Consider the following 19,016-nt stretch of genomic DNA (forward strand, 5'->3'; position numbering starts at 1 on the left):
GGTGGGGGGGGGGGGGGGGGGGGGGGACAGCTGCACTTCATCCTGACCACAGCTGACGACCTAAAAACTGCACAGAGGCCGAGGGACGCCGACGCTGGAGAATCTGGAGTCCCTCAGGGGTTCAGGTCCCGTTCAGGACAATCAAACCGAAGACGCTGAAGACACGTGGCATTAGGGCCACAGTGACGACCCCCCGTCACACAGAGACGTAGACGATACCGTCAACCCAACAGGTCGATGGATTGTCAAATGAAGCCGCGGCGAAAAGTCTGGAAAGTCTCAAGGGGTAAAAGCTCTTTGGCCAAACGCTTCATGAGAAATGAGCCACGTCGTACTGCGTTCCTCCGTCTCAATGTAGTTTTTTACACAGCAAGTCATTGGTGCAAACTTGGGCTTCAGGGTCTTTTCCAGTCAAAACACCACCTTGAGACTGAGAGACGAGCTGCAGAGACGTCGTTTCTATGAGAACTTTGTGGGGTCAGTTTTTCCGTTATGTTCCGACGCGACACGGCCTCATCGTAGAGTTTCAACCCGTTGAGAACCCGAAACCCGATTCCGCCGAGGCTTCCAGCGTCGCGATGTCTTCACAAAGCTTTCTTCCATTATCGTGATATTTTTAAAACCTAATTGCATAACGTGCCCTCGTGTCGTTCTATTTTTTTCTAACGCCCAACCAAGGGCAGAGTCGTGGAGCTTCGTTTTGGAATTTTCCGAACGGCAGCGTGTTCGTGACGATCACACTGACGGTCTTCTTGCTCACCGCCAAACAGTCCAGGCCTGTTTCCTCCTACAGACACTGAGACGAGACTCGATAAAAGAAACTGCAGTAGTGTGATGAAATAAGTATTTCCCGCAGAACGTTAGAGGAGAGAATTCATCGACGGTTCCATTTCCAATATGGACGTGAGAGAAAATCCAAGAAACTCCAGTTTCTGAATACTTTGGCAAAACTGTCAGAAACGCGAGGAACATTTTAAACAAGTCATGTTCTCATGTCACGAGTCATGATCTCGGGCCAGTTTGGTGACGTGACTCCCAGAAGCATCTTGAAATTCACCTGGTTCTGCTTTTTGAAGCCAAACAAATGAAAGAACGTTTTGAAAAGTGACCCAGCGTCCCGACGGGGAGCTCCTGAAGCCTTCGCCAGTGAAACGGAGGATGACGTTACCCACAATGCCTTGGGGCCGAGAGAGACCAGGACGAGGCTGGACTGAGTTTTCGGCGGGCTAAAATTACAAACTGGCGTCAGATAAATTTAGCGGCGCGATGCTAAAACACACTTTGACGCGCTCCTGTAAATACACTTGTGATGCAACTGCTTTCTGACACCATCATCGTATATCAATGACTTCTTCCAATCTCTTTCTGTGTTTATAGGCATTGTGACATTATTATCATGTATAATTAGACAGCACTCATGCGATTAGAATGTTTTAATACTTTCATTCCATCTAAACAAAGCTGAATCAGCATCTGTATCAGTATTAGAATTACAGATATCTGAGTGTGTGGACATTTTCAAAAGACGACGTCACTACAGAATTAACGGCCTGTTTTATATATTCTGCTTTATATAGTCCAACCTGTCATCGACAACAAAAGAATTCAGACACGTGTTGTAAGAGGTCGTTTGGATATTTTGGTTACTTATTGCTCTGGCTTTGTTTAGTGTCGTGTCGTCTGTTTTAAGGATTAAATCAATCATCCATCGTTTGCTTTCTGGAGCAATCATCTGGATTAAGGTGATCGACCTCCTCCAGCCTGAGGTCACATTATTAAACAATTCAAGGTTACCATGATGGGAAACACAGAAAAGGTGTATTATGACAGAAATGTTCCAAAAAGGTATTAGTAGTCAAGAATTTTTTTCTTATGCATCTATATTTTGCATATGTTTTTGACATGTCTAATATCAACTGATAATTAAAAAATGCCATTAATTTGTGTGATTTCATGATTTTTTCGGAGCATTAATGTCACTTCAGCTCAAGGTGACACTGCTGAATTGTTGTTTACTACAATGTACGACAGAAAAGCCGAGACGGTGAAACCGGAATACTTTCAGGTTAATCTGTCATAAACATTTCATTTGACAATGTTGAATTAATCATTTTTGTTCATTGTGTTTTTGCACATTAATGTTACAGAATCTATTTCCTTCAGCCCAAGGTTACATTAATAAATGGAATGTTTTTGTTTTCATTTAAATTGATGCAAAATCCAGACAAAGAAAAAAAAACAAAAGATCCGTTGCGATTCTATCGATAACCAAAAAAAAAAAAAAAAAATCAAAATGGCTTCTACTAATTGATTATTCAACTAATCCGGGGGTCTGCGGCTCCACGAGGAGAACAAACCTGGAGCAAAAACACCCGTTTGTGGCGGATTGAAGACGATCCGAGGAGAGTTTGAGGTTTTCAGCAGGGAGGCAACGCAGCGCTCAAAGTGCGTGTGTGTGCGCGTGCGTGTGTGTGTGTTGGGGGGGCAATAATACTTCAGTGACAAAAACAAGCCCCCCCCCCTCTAACAACCAGCTCTTCCTGCTGCACGTGGCCAAACAAAAGTCGCAAACAATAGACGTTGTTCATGTTGTCACAAAGACATGAGTTAGTATATATAGTCATTGTGCCCCCCCCCCCCCCCCCCCCCCCCCTCACCCACACACCCACACACACCCCGACCCGCTGCACACACCCACTATCGTTTAAATGCGCCACTTAAAAAAACAAACAAACAAAAAAAAAATCCCCTTTTATTTGTATTATAAACAGCTCGACATGGACATTCATCCATTCACCAACTCATCCTCTCATCCAGTCCCTCCCTCTTCTGCCCAGCTGGACCACATGACCCCCCCCCCCCCCCCCCCCCTCTTGGCTTCACTAACTCACGAGTTAACCAGCCTGTCAACAACAACAACAAGAAGTGGTGGAGGACACAGTGGGTCCAGTGATTCCTGACGCAGTTTAACCAGCGACAGTTGATATAAAAACGAAGGTGATGAATATTAAAACACTAAGGTGAGGAAGAGTAAAACACTAAGGTGAGGATTAGTGTTTTCCCTTTTAATTCCATTAAATGTGTGTCTGGGGGCTGCGGGGCTCGTCCTGCACGTTTTGCGCCGCTGACTGACGTGGAAGTGTTTACAAAAAAATTAAAAAAATTAAAAAAAAATCTGCTTATTATCCTGAAATAGTTTCTTAAATAAGTGAGAAGCACGCAGAACTCACTGGTTCCAGCTGCTGCGACTTATAGGAATCAAAATGGCGTTTCAGGGAGGGACGACAGACCTGATGTTAAAACCACTGCAGGAGGATCCGTGTAAAGTTCATTGTTTGTTTGTTGTTTTGTTTTGGTGGGTGGAGAGGGGCGGGGAGGGGGGTGGAGGGGTGGTGGAGGAGGGTGTTGATGGAGTGGCCCCGAACCCGCACATCCTCATCATGATGAGAGAAATGAAATGAGCTTTGTGCGGCAGGTCCTGAACAAAAGAGCCGTCAGTGCGTCCCGTCCTGGAGAAACGCGGCCCCGCATCCCCCCCCCACACCACCCTCCACCCTCCACCCCCCCGCACCTCAGACCCCCCCACGCCCGCCACTAATAACGGGGGTCACCGTCATGACCCGCCGTCAGGAGCCCGGATCTCCGGAGGTGTTGGCAACTTTCCTGACAATGGAGGCGCACCGGCCGCCGCCATAGTGACACTTTGCACCAAACTCTGGGCCCAAAAGCGGCGAAACCCGGGGGCACCCCGCGGCGCCCCGCACCCCGAACCCACCGCCGGCCCCGCGCCGACCGTCACCCGCGGCTCGCGCGCCGTGACACCTCGTTTAAATGAGGTTTAACGGTAAATAACCTCGACCACGTCACTCAAAGTCAATGGCCGGACTGTGTTAGTTGCGAAAACGTATCGGCGGATTAAAAGGCACGGGGCGGCGGGGCGGCGCGCGGGCGGCGCGCGCCCGGCCGCGCACAGATTCACCTTTCGCACGCGCGCGGAGATTTGCGCCCGGGTTCCGTGCGTTCGGGTCAATTTGGGGCGAATTGTGCAAAATCGGCGGCGGCGCGCGCTCCCTCCGGCCGGTTTTCCCGGAATAAAAGTTGTTGCCCGGCGGCGGGGGCGCGGGGCGAGCGGGTCGCCGGGAAGCCCAGGGTCTCCGGTACCGGGCCGCCGGGCGCCGCGGGGGGCGGCGCGGCCGGGCGCTCCGCGGTTCGCCGGAGATGGAGGACGAAGAAACACAAACGGGACCGCGCCAGTTCCATGGAAGTCCGCTAGATCAGCTGCTGGCAGTTGGTGTTCTCAATCACGTCCGCAGCTAGGTTTCATAGGCTCAGCGTAGCGCCTGTGGAATAAGACACTTAAGTGATCCGGCGGACGGACGCGTCACTTTGCGTGGATGACTTTTTATCTCGTTTCACATATTTAGGAGAAAAAAAACAAACAAAAAAGCTTCTATTTTTTTTTTTTTTTTTTTTTTTTGGAAGTGGGACTTTGAGAGAGAGAGAGAGAGAGAGAGAGAAAAAAGCCTTTATTTGTGGCTTCACGCGCGTCTGTGTGATTCCGACGAGCCAGCAGCGGCGCGCCGGGTCAGATCGCACCCCCACCCCCACCCCCCCTCCCCTCCCTCCGGGACTTGTTCGTCAACTTTACACAAAGTGGCCATGGCGGAGACGTCGGCGGCTCCGGCGAAAGCCAAGAAGGCGTCCAAGCCCAAGAAGCCGCAGCATCCCAAGTACTCGGAGATGATCAAGGCGGCGATCGTCCACGACGCGAGCCGGGGCGGCGCGTCGCGCCAGTCCATCCAGAAGTACGTGAAGAAGAACTACAAGGTGGGCGACAGCGCCGACGTGCACATCAAGCTGGCCCTGAAGAGGCTGGTGCTCAGCGGGGCGCTGCGCCGCACCAGGGGCACCGGCGCGTCCGGCTCCTTCCGCCTGGCCAAGCCGGAGGACTCCAGGAAGCCCCCCGCCGCCGCCGCCGCCGCCGCCAAGGCGCCCGCGGCCAAGGCGAAGAAGGCGGTCAAGCCCAAGCCCAAGAAGGCGACCAAGCCCAAGAAGGTGACCAAGACGCCGGAGAAAGCCAAGAAGGCGCCCGCGAAGAAGGTGAAGAAGGTGGCGAAGAAGGCGACGCCGGCCAAAGCCAAGAAAGCCCCGGCGGCGAAGAGAGCCAAGCCCGCGGCCAAACCCAAGGCCAAGCCGGCCAAGAAGGCGGCGAAGCCCAAAGCCAAGGCGGCCAAGAAGGCAGGCAAAGCCTCCAAGAAGAAGTGAACGGACACTATCTGACGCTCAAAAAAAAAAAAGTCCCTGTACATACTTAAGGAGATGTTTTTCGTATATGTATTATTTTTGTAAGGTCTCATACGAACTTCTGCTGTTTTTACCAGTAAGTTTTTCTCCTCGTCGCACTAAGAAGCTGTAGAAAAATCATTGTGCGCTTTTTTTCCACGGCGGTTCACACCGCGGCCGTACCTACAGTTGGGACTCCCGTGTAGTGGGTTTTTTTTTAGTGCACGAGTCATACTGGTAGTACAAAGTGTCTGGATGCTGCGCATTGTGGAGTTTTTAAACGATGCGCGGCGGACGTCAGCGAGATTCGACCCCCCCCCCCGAAAAAAAAGGCTCCATAGTTGTCATTCAACCCCCCCTGTGTACTTTAACATGTTCAGTCACTTTTGAAGACTGTTTACTCTGTAAAACAATAAAAATCTTTGTCATCTTCCCAAAGAAGTGTCTGAAAACTTACTGCGCACATTTGGTTTTTGTTGGTTTGACGCGTGCGTAAATACGCGCGGCGGGTCATTTATAAGGATGAATTCCGGTGTCCGTGATATATAATCAGGACATAATATGATTGATTACAACAATTTAGCCCCGACAAATACATTAAATTACATACACCATATATAAATATGCATCTATATTGTCTGGAAATGTTCCAGAAATGCGTTTGTGGGGGTTTAGAAGTTAGATAGAAAAGTTCAACCGTGTAGTTTTTCCAAAACGAACTTAGGAAATAGTAATGAAAAAACTTTTATAGACGTAAAACCGATAAGATTCAGTTGGGAAAGTGTGACGAACATAGAATAAAGGGACTTTTATAGAATCAGCGCGTAAAAAACTACAATCCAGACGCGACGTGTAGTTGGAAGAGGTTTGTCTCCCACATGTATGAGTATTAACTGTATTTCTAGTAGAAACGGGTGAGAAGAGTGGGGATTGTTTCTGCAGACACGCCCGCCTCTCACCTGACAACAGCGCCATCTACTGGAGCTTCGCGGGAACTTCTCCTCCGGTGGAAGCGGCGCCGCGGGGGGGGGCGGAGACAGGAGCCGAACTACGGAAGGCGACATCGCAGACTCGTTACCCCTCAACAGAACTCAGTCTGGTCTGGCTTCTGGGAGGATTGCGACCTGGAGGGGTCAAAAAAGGGGCTGCGAGACCCACCGAGGCACCCTGCTGGGTGCAAAAACACCCAAAAACTGAGCCCATACAACGATTAGAAGCAAAAAAAAAAAATTAAAAATATGTCTCTCAACATCAATATTGACTTTTGTGGGCAAATCGCCCAGCCAGTCTGCTCTGGTGTTTTATTAAAGCAACTAAATCCATTTCAATTTCGTTAAGAAAACACTGATTTAAAAGACGATGGCGTGTCGTGGGGGGGGGGGGGGGGGGGGGGGCAGTGGCGGCGGCCCCCCCCTGGCTAAATGATTCAGGAAAACACGGCGGTGCCGTCGAACCGCATCGGGTGTGAACAGCAACGTCACAAGTCGTCGTTCCATTTCAATCTCAGTCTAAATATTTGATTCAATGTGAACATAAGAAGAAAACTGAGCAAATGTTGTTTAGTTGTAGTTTCCGTCATTTAGCTGGCCCCCCCCCCCCTTTTAACACGAAAGCAATAGTTCCTCATGCAAACACTCCTCGTCACGCTGCCATACAGCTAGAAACATTTAAAAAAAGGAAGATTCAAGCTATATAGGTAATCAATTCTCGCCATGCTGTGAATAATCGCTGCTGTTGGCTGGTTTTTTTTTTTTTTGGCAAAAGACATAGAACCTTGTTAAATCTCAAAGAAAAGCGTCTTCAATGCAGCCAATCGTCACGTCTGTCCCTTTTTTTTTTTTTTGGAAATCCTTCACATGCGCCTCTTTGGGTTTCCGTTTTTAAATCGATTTGGCATTTTTTCAAAGTCGCTCAAGAAACACCGACTTCATAAGAGTCGTCCAGCCGAAGCACCGTCGAGGGGACAGAAAGCGTCAGCAGTTCTTTGTCGGTCGGACGTCGTTAAGGCGGGCGAAGCTGGAAAATCCAGGGAAAACGCGACCTCCAAGGGTTCCAGCTGCTCCGGGGCGGCGGTGGTCGAGGCGCCGCCGGCCGCGGAAGAGGAGATCAGACTTGGGAAGAGCTTCCGGTGGCGGGAAAAGTGAAACGATATGGGTGGGTCTGTTCATGTGGGTTTGGTCTGGAGGGAAGGAGGGAACGTCAGGATGTTGAAGGAAGAAAAGAAGCCACTGTTGTACATCAGGTGGTCATTTCAGTCTGGCGACGGCTCGGTAGATGGCGAAACCCAGGACGGCGACCACGGCCGAGCCCAACGCCACCCGCAGCCAGAACGACGTGCTGCTCATGTCGGAGCCGTTCAGGTGTCTGAAGGAAGAAACAAACAAAAAGTCCGTCAGCGGTCAAGAACCACACAAAGCCTGTCCTACGACGGGGGGGACGGACGTACGGGTGCATGGCCGCCCAGGCCAGCCGGCTGTAGAGGCTGCGGCTGCCGCAGTCCAGCGCCAGGCTGGAGAACGGCAGCGGCGCCGGCAGCCGGTGTTTGTAGCAGAACTCTGCCGGCGCCATGCCGTGGAACTGCCGCACCTCCTGGAGGTCCACCTTGGACGCAACCAGCACGCAGGGGATGTTGCTCTCCATGTAGTGTTGCTGCGGGAGACAAAGTCGACACGTGAGCAAGTATTTCCCCTCCCCCCTACAATTAAAGCGCGGCGTGGTCGGACAAAACGAGTGGTGGTTAAAGATGGCCGACGGTCGGAAGTGGTCTGGAGGCCCACCTTGTAGATGCTGGCACAGTAGTCGAAGGAATGAGGGTCACTGGCGTCGTACATGAGACAAGCCACGTCGCAGGAGGCGTCCGACGCTTTGAGGAACTCCGTGTCCACGTCCACCTCGTTGAGCTGCGGGGGGACGGGGGGGGGGGGGGGGACGACACGACACGACGCTTCAGCTTCGGGGGTCAGAGGCAAAAGACCAATCCCAATTCTATTCTTAACCCTACTCCTACCCCTTAGCCCTACACCTACCACTTAGCCCTCTGCCTACCCCTTAGCCCTACACCTACCACTTAGCCCTCTGCCTACCCCTTAAGCCCTCTGCCTACCCCTTAGCCCTCTGCCTACCCCTTAGCCCTACGCCTACCACATAGCCCTACGCCTACCCCTTAGCCGTTTCGTTTTCCACGTCAAGAAATAGGCGGAGACGTGGATTACTTCAGTTTTTTGCGCCGTATTTGGACTTCAGAAATATTTCCTCATTCGCCATGTGAAAGCGGAGGAGCGTCCTTGTTTGTCCCCGTTTTCAAAACACCCATATTAGAAGACTTTGGAACTCGACAGTGTAATAATAACATGTTATAACACGTCTCTACCAAACAAAGACACACGGAAGCTCCAGACGGCAGCACTACTGCCGCTCTTACTAGTATAAAACACAACAGGTATATATAACTTTAGAAGCGTATAGATGTGAAATGAGAGTCCTTCGGCGCCATGTCCTCCTACCCCTCTGTTTGAAGTGTGCATCTGGAAATGCTCTGCTGAGGGGTGAATAGCCCTTCACCTCACCCCTCAGACTCTGCGCAGTAGTGAAACGGGACACCCCTCAGACTCTCGTGAACGGGCATTTCAAAGGGGGAGGAGTAAGGGGTAGGGCTAAGGGGGAGAATTGAGACGCAGCCAAAGCTCACAGTTCAGCATGGACGCTACTCACGATGAGGAACTTCTCCTGCTTGTTGACCTGGACAGTGTTTATGACGTACGGAGACAAGGCACTGCTGCAGCTTTCCTCACTCTATGAAAGGCACAACAACAAACAAACAAACAACAAAGTGGGGAAAAAGAAAAAAAAAGTCCTTGTGTCATTATAGGGCGAATGAATCACATCTGATTGAGGAACGAGTGGGCTTCCCCTCCCGGCCAGCGGGGGGGCGCCGTACCACAAGACTTCGGCCCAGGAAGCGCTGGAGGAAGGCCGTCTTGCCCGTCCCTCGGGGGCCGATCACCTTGCAGAGGAACACCGAGCGCTGAGTCTGCCGCTTCTCCAGGTCCTCGTTTCGCTCCCTCGTTACTGCAAACGTTTAAAAATAAATAAACACAAAAGATATAAATGAATGAGTTTGTTTCCGACACCAACACACGCCCACATTCTGAAAGTTGAAGAAAAAAACTGGATATCTCCCCATTTTTTGGTACAAACCACAATTCTGACCCGACTTGAGATTAAAAAACAAACAAAACAACCTATTTTATCAACTTCTTTATAATTTATAGCATCAAGGAATCATTGATTGTTAACGGTAGAGCTCCCTCTAGTGGTAAATGGAGGAAAGTCTTTTTTTGGGGGGGGAATTGCTCATTATGGTATTTTACAGGACTTGTAAAAATAAAAAAAAATCTGGTTTTTAAAGTGTTTACGGTTTGGAAGTTCATCAAAACTTTTTAGATTTTTGACTCCGGGACCAAAAAAACCCTAAAAAGCAGAATGTATACTGCTCAAATAATCAAATAAATAAAAATAAATAAATGGCCACATGAGGTTCATCATTCCTGCTCTGAGCCTCCATCAGGAGAACCAATCAAGTCTGTCGCCTCGTAATCACGACTCAAAACCTTCATCTTCTCTACGTCTGCAAAGTACGAGGCCAAACAATCCTCCACGATAAGACGTGTTGTTGGTGTCTTATCTAGGAAAATAAACAAAAACATATGTGGAACCGAGCTCAAGAAGCAAAAAAACCCCAAAACTTCCTTCGTGGAATTTTGACGGAATAAATCTTCACACTGGTCCAAATTAAACGGATTGTTAACGAGAGTCGTCACTGGTTTTCCTCTCAAAGGCTTTCAAATGTGTTTAAAACATTTTGGGTCAACACACACACACACACACACACACACACATGCATACACACACATACACGCTCTCTCATACACGCACTCACACACACACACCCGCACACGCACGCACGCTCTCTCATACACGCCCTCACACACGCGCGCACACACACACACACACACACACGCTCTCATACGCACACTCACACACACACACACACACACTCTCTCATACACGCCCTCACACACGCGCGCGCGCGCACACACACACACACACACACACACACACACACACACACACACACACACACACACGCTCTCATACGCACACACACATGCTCTCATACACACACACACACACACACACACACACACACACACACACACACACACACACACACACACACACACACACACACACACACACACACACACACACACACACACACACACACACACACACACACACACACACACACACACACATGCATACACACACATACACGCTCTCTCATACGCGCACTCACACACACACACGCTCTCACACACACCCGCACACGCACACACGCTCTCTCATACACGCCCTCACACACGCGCGCACACACACACACTCTCATACGCACACTCACACACACACACACACTCTCTCATACACGCCCTCACACACGCGCGCACACACACACACACACACACACACACACACACACACACACACGCTCTCATACGCACACTCACACACACACACACACTCTCTCATACACGCCCTCACACACACACACACACACACACACACACACACACACACACACACACACACACACACACACACACACACACACACACACACACACACACACACACACACACACACACACACACACACACACACACACCGGTGACGGCGGTGGTGAGCGCCTCCTGCTCGGTGAGGATGGGGAACCCCAGGTATCCCAGGTGTTCCAGGCAGCGGTGGACGTCGAGGTGCGCCTGCAGCCTGCGTGGCGGAGGGAGGGGTGGGGGGGGGAGTTGGACATGTGAGCGCCGTGTGTTCGCGCGGCGCCGACTCGCCTCGGGACGCGGACACGCGCGTGCTTACATCCACTGACAGAGGTAGCCCCGGTTGGAGACGTAGCCGTCGTCCGTGGTGGCGACCGCCGCCGACACGTCGGCGCCCCACGGCATGTAGGGACAAACGCAGAACAGGTTCCTGAGCTCCGCCGGAGACAAGGCGCCGTCCTTGTCCTGTGGGGGACAATCTAATTAGCGAGGGGGGGGTACAAAACTGAGGCAGGTGAGGCGGCGACTCACTTCGTCGTACTTGTCGAACAGCTGCTGGAGGAAGTGGCGTCCCAGAGCACTGATCTCCGTGGTGCAGCCGACGGGAACCCTCAGTCTGGGGGAGAACAATCACACGTTGAGGCGGCGGCGGCGTCTCGGTGGACACGGCGGGGGACGCCACGCGAACGTCGACACGTGCAAATGGCAACACAAAAGCAAAACACGGAGGTCTGATCAGCTACTGCCGCCGGAAAAGCAGCGCAGAAAACAACTGTTCCTCTAGAGAATTGGGTTGAAAACTGTTTTTTATGGTTTGCATGAGCTTTGTAGATTAAAAATGTGTCTTATAATGGAAGCGATACGATCTCTCCAGCGACTCTCCGTACTCGGGGTAAAGGTAGTCGTCCATCAGCTCGAGGCAGTCGTCGTAACCAAACTTCCTCAGGATGGTCCACGTGGTCTCGTGGCGCCCCCTCTGGATGAATAAGGTATTGAGGAACAAGAACCCTGGAAAAGAAGGGAGGTGATGCTGGACTGTGAGCTGCAGGTGTTTGAACCGGCGGCTGTTGGATTTTTTTTTAATTATTTTCTTACCGTTCAGGGTCAGACCGTTGTCCTGGACGCCGTCGCTGGTGTTCTTCCAAACGACCGTCTTCACGTCCTCTAAGGCTTGAGGTGCCAGGGGGTTCCCGAAGCAGGATTTCTGAAGAACAAACAAACAAACCATCAACTAAACACCTGAAATACTAGAAATGCGCGGAATAAATAAATAAAAAAAAAATTTTTTTTTTACCTGAAAGCAGTTGAGTTCGGCGTCGCTGAGGATTCGGTCGTTGTCCTGGTCAGAGATGTAGAATATCCTGCTGAGGGCTCGAACACACAGCGGCTTGAGCTGGGGAACAGATTCCAGATTGAACGTTGGCGAGAAGAAAAAAAAAATAATTAAAGCTGCAAGTAGCGTTGGCCGGGACCTTGCTCAAGCCCGTCGGGGTGGGCACCATCCTCTAGACCGGTTAATGATAATTTTTTAAGTAAAAATTTATTATTTTATTTTTTAATGACTTATTTTGAAAAAACGGCATCAAAACCAGCTAATTAGCTAGTGATTCGTGACCGCGGCGTCCCCATTAGGCCACCTACCAAATTTCAGCTCCATCGGAAAATGTTTGTTAGCACGCTAACGGGCATGCTAAGGTCCCTAAAAAGCCTTTTCCATACAGGAAACCAGGAGGCGGCGCCGGACCTCACCTGCTTGTCCTCCGGGTCGTAAAGCGGCGCGGTGGGGTGGAGGACAGCCTTCTGCGCGTAGTAGAACAGCTCCGATATGTTTTTCAGGTTCTTGGCGGAACACTTGACGGAGGGACGAAACGGCACAAACAACTCAGGGGGGGGGCGTTTTCAACGGGATCCCGGCGAACGTGTCAACGTGGCGCCGCGGTTCACCTCAACGCAGGTCTCGATCTCGGAGAACTGGTTCATGATGGGGAGGATGGTTTCCATGGAGCTGCCGCAGCGCAGGTCCGACTTGTTTCCCACCAGAATGATCGGGATCCTGACACACACACACACACACGGATCAATTAAACAAATAAATATATAAATGGCCAGATGAGGTTCATCATTCTTGCTCTAAGCGGCGTCATAAAGCCTCCATCAGGAGAACCAATCAAGTCTGTCGCCTCGTAATCACGACTCAAAACCTTCATCGTCTCTACGTCTGCAAAGTACGAGGCCAAACAATCCTCCACGATAAGACGTGTTGTTGGTGTCTTATCTAGGAAAATAAACAAAAAAACATCAAACATTCGAGCTCAAGAAACCAAAAAATAACTTCATTCGTGGAATTTGACGGAATAAATCTTCACACTGGTCCAAATTAAACGGATTGTTAACAAGAGTCGTCACTGGTTTTCCTCTCAAAGGCTTTCAAATGTGTTTAAAACATTTTGGGTCAACGACACACACACACACACGCACACGCACACACACGCGCGCACACACACACACACGCACACGCACACACACACACACACACACACACACACACACACACACACACACACACACACACACACACACGCGCACACGCTAATACAGTCGTCCCTCGCCTTTCGCGGCCTCGCCGGTTTTTTGTGTGCAATTTTGCATGCATTTTTTTTTTAAGGCGTCTGAAAGCACCCACTGTTCTGCATCCTGATTGGCCAAGGGACTGTAGACCCTTCGCCAATCAACCTCCGTTGCCTCGTGTACACGAATTCGTCCGACTTGCCAAATGTACGTCGACGTCTTATCGACGGCAGCGAGACTCTGAAGCTGCTGCACGTTTGCAACGTTTGTTCCCGACAAACCCCACGAGGTCGACGGAACCTTCTGCTCCGACAGACGAACCTGCGGTCGCAGAGGTACGTTTGTTTTTAAAGTCTACCGAGGTTTGAACTTCGGGATGTTTAAACGTGAGAAAATGTTCATTCCGGTCTGAGAAGGTGTATAAAGTGTGTGGTGATGGGATTTACAGCCTTAAAACATGTAGAATACTGGTACAAAGTTAACTACTTTGCGGATTTCGTGTGACCCCCGCGATAAACGAGGGTACCCCCCTGTTTTGAAGTAACACAGAAGAAAACGAGTGAAACTGTACCGACACATACTTGTTCCCTTTCTCTGCGTCTCCGTTGACCAAAGGGATCCACTTGGTTTTGATCTGAAAGACGAGGCGGTGAGACGCAGTCGTCAGCCACTCGTGTTTTCTTATTCACGCGTTCGGTCAAGAGCAATAAAGCCGCGTCGGGTCACCGACCTTCTCTATCGTGTCCTCGTTGGTGACGTCGTACACCACACATATCACATTGGCCTGCGACACAACAACAACAACAACGTTAATGAAGCAGGAGTGCGAACTGCAGAGAAAGAACCGCTTTGTTTTGACTTCCTTTGAAGTCATGAGGTCCAAAAGCAACGACCTTCAGTGTGTTTACCTTGATGATTTCATCTTTGAGGAACAAGTCACTCTGCTCCGTTTCTATCAGAGTAAACAAACAAACAAACAAATAAAATTAATTCTCCAACTGATACATTCCAAATAAACAGACCCTGATGGAGCAACGGGGGTCTTGTTACCGGAGAAGTCCACGATGTGTGTGGGAACCTTCTCTGGAGTCACGTCAGCAGGAATGGTGATCTCCTCCGCTCTGGAGGGAACCTGAACCACAAGACATGCTTTTAATCTGAAGGGAACCTGAAGCTGCTTTTAATCTGGAGGGAACTTGAACCACAACATTAACAGTGTTATCAACTCAGACACGTTCCGTTTGTTAAAAGACTTCAAGAACAACAAGTCGAATGAGAATCACAGGATTGTAACAAACGTTATAAAAAACACAGAAGCTTTAATTACAGACTGGTTTACATGGTCAATAAAACAGGATAACATGAAAGAACTTGGCAATAAAAGGAGTAAATAATGATATTTGGACGTTATAGAAAATAAAGCTAAAACCCTGGTTTGTGTAAACGTGGCCTCAGAGTCCTCACCCCCCCCAAACACTCACCTCTTCTGGGAACTCCTCTCCAACCAGAGACATGATCAGCGACGTCTTCCCCACCTTGGCTTTTGGACGAGACGGAGACAAGACGATTAGGAGACGTCTCTCGCGGCGCTTCGGCTTAACATTCAGAATTGGAGGATTCGGGCGAAGAGGCAAGCGATCTTATACGGTAACTTTGAGGTTTGGAGAAATCTATTCTCCATGACCAAGGTGTATCCGTTCATATGTGGCCCTGGAACTAAACAGAGTTTGACGTCGATCCATTAAAGTATTGAAGCAGCAGAATATCCCTCAAAGACAAATTAGGGTTTAATGGATCAATGTCCACATCGTCCAGTGAGTCTGATCAAGGGTTAATGACAATAAAGTGAAGACACGCGTCAGTAACGACGACCACGGTGTGTTTGACAGTCGTTTGTGACGACCACAACGTTTTCAGAACAAGCTCTGTGGAAAACCAGGTAACCAAGGACACGGCGTTGGCGTTCAGCCCCGACCTGACCCCGTTTGAAGATCGCTATCTGAGCCCGCCTGCCGTTCTCCAGACCTGCATTTTTCTCGCACAAGTCATTACAAGGCCTCTCTGAGAAAATGACTGTTATTTGAGCAGGGAGCAGGTCGTCTGAATTCCCCCGGAGCCCAGGTTGGCCGGCAAAGTGCCGTCACTTCGCACGACTTGAAACATGCTAACGTGAATCGTCGCCGTGGTTCCAGGCAACAAGCGGCGCAAAAAGCCAATTAGAAATACCAGGAGCTATAATCATCAAACTTTCTTCTCTTACTGCTGGAAGAAATCATGTCGGCCTCAAGAACCCAGGAGTTTTTACAGTCATTTCATGTGAATTACGCACAGGTGTACTAATAAGACGACCCTGGACAATGTCAATATTTGCACCGTCCACGACCCCAAACTTCTCATCCCACCATCCGTCGTGAAAACATCCACACTCATACATGTTGAGACAGCAATAGCGCCACCTATTGGTAAGAAGCAGTCTAAGACGTTATACTTTCAACGTACTACGGTGCCTATCGTTGATATCATCCTTGAGATTGGTCGGGATATGAAGCACGCCCAAGCTCTAAACCCAACAGGAAGTCTGATTATTGGGCTTTTACTGTGAAATTCTCGTGCTGAACTTCCTCAAAAGTCAAAGGGCGTGGCCACGGCGGTCCCTTGAAAATTGAGGCATCATCATAAAACAGGAAGTGACGTGTAACTCTGCCCTGCATGTGTGATCACAGTCCTGCACTGATGAATTTAGTCGGTGAGAGCGCCACCTGGTGGACGGACAGGAACTGCTGCATAATTAACACGCACGCGCTTCAATCAGCCTGAAACTTGACTTGTATCACATCCACAGGCCAACATACAGTCAGTGGCAGCGCCCCCTGGAGGACAAGCCTGGTAAAACACGTCAGTGAGGCCAACACGTCAGTGTCTTCAAACTTCGAATAAACTTCATTAAACCACTTGGAAAAGACAAGTTCTAATTAGAAAATGTTGACAGTTTGGACCAGAGTTAGCAAATGAGTTAAAATAACGGAAATCGTGTAACGGAAATTAACTTTTATCATAGTGTTTTTATCTGTCAATCAAATGAACCTTCTGCAGACCGGAAGTGACTTGAAAAGCAGTTATTTCGTCCGAAGGGACGCGCTCGTCACTCAGATTGTCGTTTTATTACCGCCGAGGGGAACGGGACGAAGTTATTGACTTGTTAGCATCGGCGGCTAATGTTTGCTAGCCGCTTTAGCTTGCGCTCGAGGACTTACGTTCCCCCAGCAACAGGATCCTCACGTCCTGCTTCATGGTTCCGCTCCTTCTGCGGCACCGCCACACGCGCTGCGGGGCTCACGCGGACATTTATCTCTCATTTGAATGTCAAATTCCCAGTTAAAAGCAGACGCGTGCCTCTGCGCGGCGACACAAGGTGAGACCGTTCCGAGCGGTTCCGGTTCACAGGCGGACGGGCGGAGGAAGCGCGCCCCCTGCCGGTCACGGTGAGGCGGCGCGCAGACGCCCCCTGCTGGCGGTCGTGTGCACTGCACAGTCTGACGCTGAGCGGTGCTCAACGATAATTACTTGGTAAAAAAAAAGTATAAAATGGGATAAAATAATGTATAAAAGCGTTATAAATGTTAATACAACTTGTATATTCTCACAAAACTCAATTATCTTTATCAACTCAATAGCTGATTTGAACCAAAAATAAGAAATATTATAAATATTTGCATGTCTGAAATTAAAACCCCCACACTCAATCTCACTTATAGAATGATGAAATGGGATAACAAAGTCATACATACTCACTTTAGGTTGTCACGCTGATCCTAAAAGGAGCAATAGAAAAAAAACTACTGATAAAGATGTAATTGAAGTCTTTTTTTCATGTTTTATTAGAAAAAGACATGAAGGAACATTCAGTACAAAATGAGCATCGTCACACTATAGAATACACTTTTACACGCTACCTTTTAACTGAAAAGCCAGTCAGAAACGACTTACTGCTGAAAGCTGTAGTCAGTAGTACAGACAAGCAAACCTCAAATAAATTATCAAAAATTTAAAAGGACGAGATGTTAAGAAAGCATATCGGTTAAAACTATAACTTAAAAGGTAAAGACGAGAGAAGAAATTCCAACTTTCTTTAATTCAGTGTCGAACAAAATGTCCAATAACTGAAAGACAGCCGAGGAAATCGGAGGCCAAGTGATGAAACCCGTGGTTCAGAGGCCCTGCACCTCCCACAGCAGGATCTCGTTAAAGGCGACGGAGAAAAGAAGCCGTCCGGACGGAGAGAAGCGACACGTCTGCAGCGAGTCGCTGTGGTGCAGGAAGTCCTGAAACCTGCCGCTGGTGGACTGGATCAGCTTCAGGACTCGATCTGCTGGGAAAACAAAAAACACACGGTGAACCGTCGCCGCCGCCGCCGCCGCCGGACGCCGGCCGGAGGGAGGCGCTCACCTTGAGATCCCACGGCGACGAGCCGACTCCCGGAGGAGAGGCTGAAGCACGAGGCCCAGTGGGGCAGAGACACTTTCCTCAATATCTGCAAAAAAACAAAACAAAAAAAAAAAATGTTGCGTCGACGTTCTCGAGATCAGAGAAGCAGGACGACCCCCCGAACTCGGTTACCCGTTTTTCAGCCAGGCTGTAAAAGGACAGCTCTCTCTCCACGCCGTAGCCGGTGTAGACCAGCAGGCCGGGGTCGTCTGGGCAGAAGGCGGCCAAGCTGGGCGGACGACCGCCACCCTGGAAGCATCACACGTCCAACGAGAAGGATCAACGTTCTGTCGTTTAGCGTCGCCCACAGCAGAGGAGGAAGCAGGCGACCCTGTGGAGCGACTGCAAACAAGGTAAACAAACACCTTCCTTCGTTTTTAGTTTGTGAGCAGGGCGAGATGTTTTTATAAAATGCTCTGATCTCCAGGACAAATACAGCGAAAACAGTCGGAACTGTTGAAAACGGATAAAATAGCAAAACGTATATAAAAAAAAAAAAAAAAAACTCCAGGACAAAAAAAGCTAAAACAGTCGGAACTGTTAAAAACTGATAAAATAGCAAAACGTATAACAAAAGAAAGAAAGAAAAAAAAAAACACATCAAAAACAGTCGGAATGGGTAAAAACGGATAAAATAGCAAAACCTATTAAAAAAAAAAAAAAAAAAAAACAGGACAAAAAAAAGTGAAAACCGTCAAATCTGTCTCAAAAAAAAAAAAAGATTAAATTGCTGATGTGGCTAAAAATGTTCTAAAAAAATAAAAATAAATAACATTTATCTAAATTGCAGCTATGAAACATGAAGGTAAAATCAGTAGAGACATTTTATGAGATGTTTCATTCTTGGTTCGCAGGTTTTTGTCTCTTTTGGTGATAAAGGTTTCAGAACCTGAAAACTCCTGACATGCACCCCCCCACCCCCCCCGCACCCCCCCCCCCATAATAGATATCACACATAATGTCAACCAGTATTGCCAGTGAATTATTCCCTCTATTACTATTTATAACTGCAGTCAGTGTGACTCATTTACATTTTCCCACCAGCGTTTATCTTTCCTCAGAGAGCTGAAC

General features: G+C 49.0%; 3 protein-coding genes across 3 annotated transcripts in view; 1 reads left to right on the top strand and 2 right to left on the bottom strand.

Annotated features, from left to right (window-relative positions):
* Nucleotides 1-3,708: 3,708 nt before the first annotated feature.
* Nucleotides 3,709-5,713, top strand: h1-0 (H1.0 linker histone). The gene has a single exon (XM_080517172.1). The coding sequence runs from the start codon at nt 4,660-4,662 to the stop codon at nt 5,263-5,265; it is 606 nt and encodes a 201-aa protein (XP_080373298.1). The 5' UTR covers nt 3,709-4,659; the 3' UTR covers nt 5,266-5,713.
* Nucleotides 5,714-6,567: 854 nt separating this feature from the next.
* On the bottom strand, nt 6,568-16,882 carry rhot2 (ras homolog family member T2). Its single transcript, XM_080517167.1, has 19 exons — nt 16,715-16,882; nt 14,942-15,000; nt 14,511-14,592; nt 14,369-14,412; nt 14,191-14,244; nt 14,042-14,094; nt 12,837-12,945; nt 12,642-12,743; nt 12,187-12,285; nt 11,988-12,096; nt 11,780-11,900; nt 11,424-11,508; nt 11,212-11,357; nt 11,009-11,109; nt 9,221-9,351; nt 8,995-9,075; nt 8,061-8,183; nt 7,730-7,932; nt 6,568-7,647 (listed from the first exon to the last, which is right to left on the bottom strand). Exons 1-19 carry the CDS (start codon nt 16,749-16,751, stop codon nt 7,530-7,532), a joined length of 1,857 nt encoding a protein of 618 aa, XP_080373293.1. The 5' UTR covers nt 16,752-16,882; the 3' UTR covers nt 6,568-7,529.
* Nucleotides 16,883-17,593: 711 nt separating this feature from the next.
* The window catches only part of wdr90 (WD repeat domain 90), a 28,041-nt gene continuing 26,618 nt past the window's right edge, over nt 17,594-19,016 (bottom strand). Inside the window, exons 40-42 of the mRNA XM_080516972.1 lie at nt 18,078-18,194; nt 17,907-17,991; nt 17,594-17,826 (exon numbers count right to left, since the gene is read on the bottom strand). Of these exons, the coding sequence (XP_080373098.1) occupies nt 17,669-17,826; nt 17,907-17,991; nt 18,078-18,194 (360 nt within the window). The 3' untranslated portion in view covers nt 17,594-17,668. The remainder of the gene's footprint in view (nt 17,827-17,906; nt 17,992-18,077; nt 18,195-19,016) is intronic.

Source organism: Blennius ocellaris (assembly GCF_963422515.1).
Source record: "Blennius ocellaris genome assembly, chromosome: 21".
Classification (NCBI taxonomy): domain Eukaryota; kingdom Metazoa; phylum Chordata; class Actinopteri; order Blenniiformes; family Blenniidae; genus Blennius; species Blennius ocellaris.